Genomic DNA, 11,666 nt, shown 5'->3' with positions numbered 1-11,666 from the left:
AGTAAAGAAAGGGTTTATCTTCTAAAGTAGTGATAGAATTTAAGATGAAAAAGAATTTGGATTGAGACAATACAATAGATTTGGAGACTTCAAATTAACATTAATAGACACATATTTATGTCTAATATATATTTTATGCATCTCGAGGTCTTTTTGACGGTGGATGAAGTTTAATAAAGTCTTTTTATCCCCACTATCTTAGTAAAGAAAGGGTTTATCTTCTAAAGTAGTAATAGAATTTAAGATGAAAAAGAATTTGGATTAAAACAATAAAATAGATTTGGAGACTTCAAATTAACATTAATAGACACATGTCTTATGTCTGATATATATTTTATGCATCTCGAGGTCTTTTTGACGGTGGATGAAGCTTAATAAAGTCTTTTTATCCCCACTATCTTAGTAAAGAAAGGGTTTATCTTCTAAAGTAGTGATAGAATTTAAGATGAAAAAGAATTTGGATTGAGACAATACAATAGATATGGAGACTTCAAATTAACATTAATAGACACATGTCTTATGTCTAATATATATTTTATGCATCTCGAGGTCTTTTTGACGGTGGATGAAGTTTAATAAAGTCTTTTTATCCCCACTATCTTAGTAAAAAAAGGGTTTATCTTCTAAAGTAGTGATAGAATTTAAGATGAAAAAGAATTTGGATTGAGACAATAAAATAGATTTGGAGACTTTAAATTAATATTAATACACACTTGTCTTATGTCTGATATATATTTTATACATCTCTAGATTTTTTTGATGGTAATGAAACTTAATAAAACCTTTTTATCCCCACTATCTTAGTAAGGAAATTATTTCTCTTTTAAAATGGTGATAAAATTTAAGATGAAAAAGAATTTGAATTGAGACAATAAAATAGATTTGTAGACTTTTAATTAACATTAATAGACACCTGTCTCAAGTCTAATTATATATTTTATGCTTCTCGAGGCCTTTTGACCATGGATGAAGCTTAATAAAATCTTTTTGCCCTCTCTATCTTAGTAAGAAAAGAATTTCTCTTCCCAAATAATGATAAAATTTAAGATGAAAAATAATTTGGATAGACAATAAAGTAGATTTGGAGACATCAAATTAATATTAATGGACACCTGTCTTATGTCTTATTATATAAGTGAATGAAAGAATGTGATTGTTTCAATCAACCACAGATTTTCGAGATAAGATTTAGCTCATGATTACGTTTGTACTCTATGAATGACTCTACAACTGGCAGCCAATAACTGGCCAAATATTTTTTTGGCCTATCCCTCATTTCTCCTCCTGCAGGAAAGTCTTCATCCAATTATACTCTGCCAGGTGGCCAATGAACGGTTCACAGAACAAGAGATCAAGACCCGCTAATCAGATGAATTATCCAAATTCTCCATATGATTAGTCCACGTGGCAAATTAATATTAGATGACGTGGCAAATGCATTTTGCAAAGGCGGTTTATCAAACTTTGCTACAAGACAAGCTATAATGAACTTTTGTTTCAAATAATTATGCTTTGCTTACATTTGGAGAGTAGAATGTGTTCCAACTCCCAATAGTAAGGTTGGGGGTTCATTTAAAAGTTGAAAAACACTGCAACTCTGCAACTGGTTTATATTCTTCGCGGCTTTAATCTTTCAACCCTAAAACTCTCTCTTCTCTATCTCTATCTCTATCTCTACCTCCCTCTCTCTCTCTCTCTCTCGATATCGATCTACAGCAGAACTACATTCCGATCGAGCATGAGCACCACAGATTTAAGGGCTAGGGTTTCTTCGAAGTTTTAGGGTCTTCCGCAATAACGACCTTCATTTTTTTCCACTTGAGCTACCGATTCTAATTTCTAGGGTTTGGTTTATTTCTCAAAGTATTTTCAGGTATGTAAATTTTATTTTCTTTATTAGTTGCTACGACCTTTATCTGTATTCAATTTGATTTACATCTCTATATGTTTTTCTTTCTTTGACTTTACACCAGGGAGGATTGCCATTAATGACAGTAAATTGCTTGCGCAATATGGTGTTGGTGACATCTTAAAAGATTTGGTGATTATTTTCACAGACCGAAACGCATTTATTCATAGGGTAGGCACCCCAATTATTACCAAGGCCCCCCACCACCATAGCCAATTTTTTCCTATATGGGTTAAAAGTTTCGGAATGAGCTGATTTTTGGTGAGGATGATATCTATAGTGAGGAGATACTCACCAAAAACCAGCCCATTCTGAAACTTCTAATCCCATCAAAAGTGATTTGCCAAAAAAAAAAAAAATGGACAATTTACAATTCTTCAACTTGTTTTAATGGGATTAGAGATCATCCTCACCAAAAATCAGCTCATTCCGAAACTTTTAACCCGTGTATGACAACAATTTGGCTCTGGTGTGGGGTGCCTAAAACGCTACTCTTATTCAGAGTTTATTTCTATAGGTATTTAGTAAAATGTATTGGACAAACCAGCTATATATAAGGGTAAATTACCATTTCGTGAGCCGAATTTGACAAAATTACGATTCCTGCTAGCTGTTCATTTTAATTTCCAAAACTTAAACATGCGAAATCACAATTTTTTCAAGTGACGAGATCGCAGTTTAAAGTGATGATCTCACTGGTTTGTACAATGATGATCTCGCTTAAAGTAGTGAAACCTGCAAGATAATCACTTGATACCTGCGCGATTATCACTTTAAAACCTTCGATATCGTTACCGTTCAAATTTTGGTAATTAAAATGAACAGTGAGTTGGAATCGTAATTTCGTCAAAAAGTTGGCCACATTTTCATATATATATATATATATATATATATATATATATATATATATATATATATATATATATATATATATATAATTCCAATCAATGTTTAAAATTTTGTCTCGAGGCAATGTTTCTGTCAAGAGAAAAACTCATATGATCTCAACTGATACAGTTCCGAAACATTCAATGTTTGGGGGTCAGTATATTGGATATTTTAATCACGATTCCAATAAATATTTTCAAAACAATTAAAGCAGTGAAAATTTTCATTTGAGACACAATTTGCTCTATTTCTTGTCTTATAATAACTTTCCTTGAAAGTCCAATGTAACCATCCTGTACAAGTATATCTTATTGATTTCCCTCTTGTTTGTGCTTTTCTTTTATGAGGAACAACCCTACATTTTACTGGTTTTTATATTTTTCCTGCATGTTTGAGAAGGTGAATTAAAAGAGCACCACAACAGTCTCTATTAGAGAGAAATCCTATAGAGCGATAATAAATTTTTGGGGATAATATGTTTTTGGGGAAACTTGTGGTTACTCCTCTTAAAGTACTCTTTATTTTGCAATTAAAACACACTTTATTTTTTCTCAATTATGATGTGCAAACAACAACTTGGCATTACGAGTTATCATTTCTATATCATATTTATTCATCATCATCAAGGCTATATCTTACATACATTGAATCATGTTTCCTCATTCAATTCTATATAAACTTGTCTACTGTTTATTCAATTGTCCTCAAACATATTCTCACTACATCAATTCACCACCTTTTTGGTGTTCCGCTTACTCTTTTATAACATTCAACCTACTTGTTCCTTCTCACTGGTGCTATTTGAGGTCTTCGTTGTACATGACCACAACATATCAAACGAATTTCCCTTACTTCATCACCTATTTGTTCTAATACATTTTTACAAATACGTTCATTTCTGATTTTATCTATTTTAGGCTTTCCACATCCATCTCTGCTACTCTAATATATTAATTTGTCGTATTTTTTAAGAAAAAAGGATAATATGTTCTAATAATTCATATTCCCATTGTCTTTGATATATAATTTTTATAAGAAATTAAAAATTATAACAACCATACATGACTCGATGGAAGGGCTTCCTACTATCTTCAATAGACTATTAGAGGCTATTGAGTATAAAGACTATAAATTATGGGAGGTCCTGTTGGTAGGCTCTCTGATATGATATGAGTGTTCCAAGGGCATTCACACCATAAATTTCATTTTGTGTTTGGAACTAAGGTATAAATGCCTCATAAATGTTGACCACAACCTAGATGTTCAAGAAGCAATAAACTTTGTATGCCTCAACCCTGCACTATGACAACTCAAAGAAAGGAATGTAATCATGCCTTGGTGGGTAAGGAGTGGAAGAAGCCAATACTCAAAACTCTATATTGTCAAAAAAGTTACATTTGAAATATGTTCATATTGCTTAATTTATTTGTTTTTCCAGTATCACACTTATTTTTTTTACTTGCTTCAATCATTCATACTTCTCTTCATTTAAATAATGGTTAATGGACGACGGATAAAAATAAATGGTGAATGGATGCTATATTGTCTCATTGAGTAATGTACTGTCCGATTTGATGACAGGGACATTTTCTCTGCAAATATTTGGTGATTTTAAAGTCAGAAATAAGCATGACAACCGTACAGAAGGATAACAATACCAGTGCCCCATCAACGCCTTCTGTGAGAATTCGACACCGTAGACGCTCAAATGAGGTTACTTACTTGACTCCTACATATTGTTATTAGGAGATGTTTCCACACTTCTCTGACTGTTGTTCAGTACATTTTTTTTAAACTTTATTTCAATTGTTATTAGGACACCCTTTCACAACCAAAAAATAAATAAATTTGTAAAGCTTCCTTTAAAAAAAAATTTGCATTTCTTGTTCTTTGATGACAGATTCCTCCTGAGGCAAGTAAAGCAAATGGTGGTCATTTACTTGTAAATGATCAAAGCAAATACAAGTCAATGTTGATCCGTGCATATTCATCTGTGTGGATGATTGGGGGGTTTGCTTTTATTATCTACTTGGGCCATCTTTATATTTGGGCCATGGTGGTTGTTATTCAAATCATTATGGCAAAGGAGCTATTCAATCTACTCAGAAAAGCTCATGAAGATAGCCATCTTCCTGGATTCAGGCTGTTAAATTGGTCAGTTAACCAATTTATCATCAACATGTTTTTGGTTTCCAAAACTCTCTTTGGAAAAGCCTAACATATTTTACATGTCTTTCTTGTACTTGTTCTCCAATTCTATTCACAGGCATTTTTTCTTCACGGCAGTGTTGTTTGTATATGGCCGCATCCTCAGTCAACACCTAGTCAACACCGTGACTTCAGATAAATTCTTATACCAGCTTACAAGTGGACTCATCAAATATCAGATGTTCATTTGTTATTTCTTATACATTGCAGGTTGATTACTACCTTTATCCCTTTATAATGCATTTGAGGACTCTTTATGTCAAGCATTCTCTTTTGTAAACATATGTTTCAAATGTGGATTCCACATTATTACATTCTGGACCCTGATTAATCGCTCTTCAGATTAGCACCATTATGCATTGCTGCTGAAATTCTGGCTATTTGTTTGCTTTTGCTCAGGATTTATGTGGTTCATTCTTACACTAAAGAAGAAAATGTACAAGTATCAATTTGGCCAGTACGCATGGACACACATGATTCTAATTGTGGTGTTTACGCAGTCTGCCTTCACTGTGGCAAATATTTTTGAAGGAATTTTCTGGTGAGATGACTTTCAGAAATTCATGATTTATGCTTGGTCCTTCTCCTGAAATATATGCCATACATTAGGTTTTATTTGATACTACATTTTCCATTTAAGAATTTATTCATATTTCAATTATCAATATATGCTGTAATTGCATCTTTACGAAGTTTGATAAAATCTATTGATACTATTACTCATAGTGCATAAAATGAAGGAATCCTTCAGTGGTTCATAAGATGGAATGTCAAATATGAGACTGAATTCTCTTCTACCACAACTTCCTATGATATCTGATAAGTAGTTATTCCTTTTTTTCGATGTTCAACCGAGTTGGTCCACGTACTACCCATTGGTTGCCTTGGAAATTGATTTGTAAGGAACTGTCTTCACTTGATATTTAACTTCTGTTTTATATTTGTGCAAATAATAGTTTTTTTTTTCATAAAAGAAAATGTGTTTGGTGACTGTTTTTTGTTCACTCGAGATAACAATTCCTATAATAGCTAATTGTTTGACTTTTTTTCCTCCAGTTTCTGACCATTGTTAGGGTTTAATGCAGGTTTCTTTTGCCAGCATCACTCATTGTTATCAATGACATTGCTGCATATATCTTCGGGTTTTTCTTTGGGAGAACACCTTTGATCAAGTTATCTCCCAAAAAAACGTGGGAGGGTTTCATTGGAGCATCTGTTACAACTATTATCTCTGCATTTTTGGTGAGTAATTCTCTAATGATTTCATACATGCTTCCAAAAATGTTCAAGTAATGATTGTTCTCGGGAAGCATTCATGTTAGTTTGCGTCCATGACTTGATCGTGAAAGGGATAATACTGTATTATTCAAAGTGGAAACATTGGATGTTCTCTCATGGAAAAATTTATGCAAACAACCATTTTATCAAATGCACCATTATAAGATTGCAACTTATTGCTTGAGCATGATGGAGGAATACTCTTCAAACTATGCACAATGTAGACTTTTGCAGAAATTCCCAAGAGAAGATCTAAGGCTTGAAGGTCACTATAAGTATTTATTATAGAAGAATTCTCATTTCTAAATGATATCTTAGTTAAGCAACCAACTTTTGTTATCTGTCTAAAATAAAAAATTAATATAACCCTGAGAATAAGTCAGCTGTGTAAGTCCTGACATTGTTAATGTGCCCAATTTGAGGATCTCAAGTTTTGAGATAATCAATGGAATCTTGCAAGTATGGAAACAACATATTAGAAAAATCTTTATAATGAGATTTGGATGGCCTCAATCAAATATCAGAATTGAAAGTAATACATGTTGGAGGTGATTCTCTCAGCCCCCCTACAAGATTGTTGGGTGATTTGAAGATCCATGTCCTTGATACTTCTGTGTTAATCTTTGGATTTTTGGTTTAAAAAACTTATTATTGTGGATTTTTTTCACAAATGAGGACTCCATTTAGAACTCACTTCTCATGTTTCAAATACACTATTTTAGCTATTTACTGTTTCAAGATATTCTACCAAAATAGTCTTTCTGTCATCACGAAACTAGCTGTAGCATACTTATTATGAGATACAAGATTCTGATCTTGATACGATGGTAAGAGCGTATAAAAAGAATGCATATCTTATTTTATTGTTGAGAATCATTTTGTTTTTTAGTTGATGGGGAGGGAGGCTGGCATCCAAAGAAGGGAAGAGGCTTCTACATTTTAAGGCTTGGTGTTTTTGCACTAGATATGATTTGTCGAGGAAGTGGGATCTTCATCATCTTGAAATTGCTAGTTTCACTCCCTCTTAATTATAAAAAAGAGAGGCTTCACTTCCACGTAGATAGTTTGATATGATTATTTGAGTTTTCTCAGTTGGCATTCATGTTTATTGAAGCCTTTGTAATTTGCTTTCTTTAGTTTTTGCATAGAGAAATTTGCAATTTGTGAACATATCTGCAATAGTTGAACGTGAATATTGATTATGCAGGGATGAAGGGATTCAGTGTTTTTGACATCTTGTTTTACATAAATTAGAGATTTACTTATATGACATCTGAACGTAATGTTTTATGCAGCTAGCGAACATCATGGGCAGTTTCCAGTGGCTCACATGTCCTAGGAAGGTACTTGTTTTTCTTTTTTTGTGGACAAAATGTACATCTGAAGAAATATGCTGATGTATTATATAATACTTATTTCGGTTTATTGGGGAAACAAGTGCAGGATTTGTCAACTGGGTGGCTTTATTGTGATCCTGGACCACTGTTTAGACCAGATAATTATTCTTTGTCAGGATGGGTTCCTCAATGGGTGAGTGAGGGTATTTTACTTAGTTGGACCTAACTATATTATTTGTCTCTCTTTCTCTCTCTCTCAATTTGAAATTTGATTACGATGTAAAATAAAGAATTAAAGGTGTCTTACTCATAATTTTCCAAGCTCCTTCGTTTATTGTTAATTGATTGAATTTTGCATTTGAACACATTACATGTCCATGTAGATATAATCTTTGAGATGTTCCCTAATATATTTTACCACCCTAGAAATGGCAATTTTTGCTGCTTTACTGACATTTGTTTCATGACTTGGCTAGACTGCTGTAGTCAAATATTGGTTCTGAATGTGTTGGAGATCATGTCTGCATGGTGGTATCATCATTTGATAAACAAACTTTTATGGAATGGGTTGCTTAAAATACCCAGAACTATAGAAAGCAAAACTTAAATTATTGTAGCACTCTATCCTAGGATGTAGATGGTGTGGTTCGAATGGACTCGTATCACTTGTTGGGTAGGCCATGGAAATTTGAAAAGCATACCTATCAATGATATGCAAAATAACACAGTTACCTTGTTTACATGAGGGTGTGAAAGTGATCTTAGGTCTGTCAGTGAACGGAAGACTCCTAATTCTGAAAGGGAGGAATGTTTGAATTTCCTTTTAATGGTTGAATTCTTTGAAAAAACAGATGGAAGTGTTGTGTGTTGAATCACTTGGGTCTTAAATAAGGTTTTAAGATTTTGCTGTTCTTATAAATATTTTTAATGAGAACATTATGACACTTTGATTATTGAATAGAGATTTTCCCTTAAAGTTTTCTTTAGCACCGTTATGAACTTTTGGGTTTGGTTTGCTTGGATTAGCATGATATAGGAGGTTTTTCCTGAAATTTCCTCTAAGAAATCCAAGCTTCGATATTGATCGAAGTATTGTCATGTACTCTTTGTCCTACCATTGTTGCCTACAGCAGAAATGTTTAAGCTTCATGGAAGGAACATCACTAACAAATCATTTATCTTCACCACTCAAGACATATCATGGTACTGTGCATGGTCTCTTTGTAACAAGTCTGATCTTTGGATCATTTTTTTTACACAAGCTCTATCAGAATCTGTGTATAATATTTTGTTCTCATTGTTCAGTTTCCGTGGAAAGAGGTGTCAATTTTGCCTGTGCAGTGGCATTCCTTATGCATTGGTTTATTTGCATCAATCATAGCACCTTTTGGAGGCTTCTTTGCAAGTGGCTTTAAGAGAGCTTTTAAAGTCAAGGTTTGTCCTAGTTGATTATTGGGCTGAATTTTAAGTGATACAGAAATACATGATGAGTTTAATAATTGTTAATGTTATGTTTGTTCAATTATAACAGGATTTCGGTGATAGTATTCCTGGACATGGTGGCCTTACTGACAGAATGGATTGCCAGGTGAGCTGCTAAAACTGTAAAAAATTTATATTGGTAATATTTGTGTCAATATCAACTCATGTTTTAGTTGGGAATAAATAGATCTTGCAGTTTTAAAGTAGCATCATATCATTACTCACGTGTTCTTCATGGGTTCAAGTCCAGCTTAATCAATAAAATAAAACATGAGTTCTTAAATTTGTTCTCCTATTTTCAACATGTAAGGGCTATGCCTTCCTACAGAAATATCGTGGTGTTAGTTGCCTTTGAAGTTCATGTCATCTTGTGGAACAGATCATTGTATTGGGATGATTAGAAGAATGCTGAAAGTATCTTACGAGAAATTTTTCTTCCATTCTGTGATTAATATGATAACATTTCTGTAGATGGTTATGGCCGTTTTCGCTTATATCTATCACCAGTCGTTTGTCATTCCTCAGAGCTATTCAGTTGAGATGATCTTTGATCAGGTGAGTATTCAATATATCCAATAATACATTCATGATCATTCATGTTCATAATATTCATAAATTGGATAGATAATGATACGGGTTGTTTCTGTTGATAGATATTAAGAAACCTTTCTCTTGATGAGCAACGGGCTCTATATATGAAGCTTGGGCAGATCTTCCTTGATAGGCAGTTTGGTCAAACGTGAAGCAGCATATTTCCCATGTAACTATTACTTCTCATTCTACTTAGCACGTTATGTACATGAAGTCGTTTGCTTTTCCAAGTGCAATCCCATTTAAATGTTTAGGCATGCAGGCTTTCTGCATAGCGTGCAAGTGCTGCTAAGTTAGATTTGTGCAGGCTATAAGTGTAGAGACTATGTGCTTATTCCCTCATTGTTCTTAACGGTTTAGCTTAAGTTCTGTAATAATATGATTCCCAAAATTTTGCCTTTTCCCACAATCACGTGCCCCGCACTAAAAATTGATGCCATATGCCATAATCACATTCTCATCTGATCTGTTTGGTATTTTGCATAAACAAAGGTGTAATGGGACTGGTTTTGCCCAATGACTTGATTATTGGGTGGAGCTTCATATCTTAATATCGAAGTTACCAAATAATATCCGTGAAATCCATTCCAACATCCTGTTTCTGTGTGCAAGTTTTCTTAGGGGTAACAAGAAAGTGTTCCCTCAGTTCCCGTCAAGAGATTTGAGTACTTGACTTCGCATTTCAGGGCTACCTGAACCACACAATTAATGGATTCCTTTAGGAGTACATGCCGCTTAATTGTTACTCAAATAGTTATCATCATTTGAAGTGCCAACATCACTAAGTGGTAAGACGTGAATTGTTGTTCCTACATCCTAGGTTCAAAACCCTGTTGAGCCCAAGTTCATTTGCTAATCACCAACTTTATACCGATCCAAATATATATATATATAGGATTAGGATCCGTATACACATAAAGCTACTCATAAAGTTACGTGTTTTGTCTTATATGGGCAAAAATGTTTGAAATGGGCCGGTTTTTTGTGAGGATGATCTCTATGGTGAAGAGATCATCCTTGCCAAAAATCAGCCCATTATGAAATTTCTAGCCCATGTTTACAAGTTGAAAATTTTTAGACCGTCCAATATTTGTAAATCATTTTTGATAGGGTTAGAAGTTTTGGAATGGGATGATTTTTTGCAAAGATGATCCCCTCATCATAAAGATCACCCTCACAAAAAATCAGCCCATTTCAAACCTTTTTAACCATATAAGACAAAAATGTTGTAGCTTTATGAGTAGCTTTATGTGTCTTCGGAACCTAACCCATATATATATATCATGAGTCCAATTTACAGACCTCAGTTTTTGTTCTGTTATGGGTAAAATTATATGAAATGCTTAATGCAAATATATAGTTACAAGCTAAGGTTTAAAATGGGGAAATTACTTGATACTCTGCAGTAGGAATGTATTCTTAAATGCACTGTGACTTTTGGGGTGGTTTCTTTACAACTTAATTTGGGAAATTTTTCTTTCTTAATGGCCCCTCAGAAATCCTTGCATCAAGGGTTCGTTTAGAAATGCCCTCCTCTTCAAAAATTCTCTTCTAGGCAATGTTTCCATGGGAAAAACCTTTGAAGCTCCTATCCCACTTCAAAATTTCGGTAGAACCCTCTCCCTTAGATTACACTTGGTATGTCCAAGGAGGTGTTCCAAATGTTAATGAAAAAGTAGGGGGGTGATATAAACCCATAAAGCTCCGTGTCATCTTATGGAGGGTTTCTCCAAAATTTTGAAGGCCACTTCAAAGTTGGACTCCTTTCCGTGAGGAACAAATTGAGAAATTGAGACGGTCTCTGTATTTTGAGACAATGTTTTTGGGGTTGGTGAGTCTTTGCCGTATTGACCAAAATCAAGATGCTCCACCTAAACATTCCAAGATTAATAAAACTTTGAACAATGATTATTAGATTCGTGGACAATTTTTTGGTAGGTCTAAGATAATTAAATTGATGGAATCATGGGAAT

The 11,666-nt window shown here is 33.7% G+C and overlaps 1 protein-coding gene across 3 annotated transcripts; it reads left to right on the top strand.

The window, feature by feature from the left end:
* The first annotated feature begins 1,512 nt into the window (after positions 1-1,512).
* On the top strand, positions 1,513-10,084 carry LOC147411654 (phosphatidate cytidylyltransferase 1-like). Of its 3 annotated transcripts, none has more exons than XM_086450857.1 (13): positions 1,513-1,873; positions 1,974-2,041; positions 4,379-4,510; positions 4,698-4,951; positions 5,064-5,215; positions 5,405-5,546; positions 6,091-6,247; positions 7,579-7,626; positions 7,727-7,813; positions 8,926-9,054; positions 9,152-9,208; positions 9,574-9,657; positions 9,756-10,084. In XM_086450857.1, the coding sequence occupies exons 3-13, from the start codon at positions 4,427-4,429 to the stop codon at positions 9,843-9,845; spliced, it is 1,284 nt and encodes a 427-aa protein (XP_086306983.1). In that variant the 5' UTR covers positions 1,513-1,873; positions 1,974-2,041; positions 4,379-4,426; the 3' UTR covers positions 9,846-10,084. The 3 variants fall into 3 exon arrangements, with proteins under 3 accessions (XP_086306983.1, XP_086306974.1, XP_086306990.1); XM_086450848.1 differs by having other exon boundaries at positions 1,974-2,080; XM_086450864.1 differs by lacking the exon at positions 1,974-2,041.
* Positions 10,085-11,666: the final 1,582 nt, after the last annotated feature.

The sequence above is a fragment of the Akebia trifoliata genome, chromosome 1, assembly GCF_017979445.1.
Source record: "Akebia trifoliata isolate Shusen 1 chromosome 1, ASM1797944v1, whole genome shotgun sequence".
NCBI classification, from domain to species: domain Eukaryota; kingdom Viridiplantae; phylum Streptophyta; class Magnoliopsida; order Ranunculales; family Lardizabalaceae; genus Akebia; species Akebia trifoliata.
The sequence above is the reverse complement of the archived record's forward strand: the minus strand, read 5'-3'. Positions and strand labels throughout refer to the sequence as shown.

Coding starts and splice junctions, on each gene's coding strand:
- LOC147411654 (XM_086450864.1), top strand. CDS start 4,427: ATGACAACCGTACAGAAGGATAACAATACCAGTGCCCCATCAACGCCT. Junction 7,627..7,726: donor GGCTCACATGTCCTAGGAAG/GTACTTGTTTTT, acceptor AAACAAGTGCAG/GATTTGTCAACTGGGTGGCT. Junction 7,814..8,925: donor CAGGATGGGTTCCTCAATGG/GTGAGTGAGGGT, acceptor CTCATTGTTCAG/TTTCCGTGGAAAGAGGTGTC.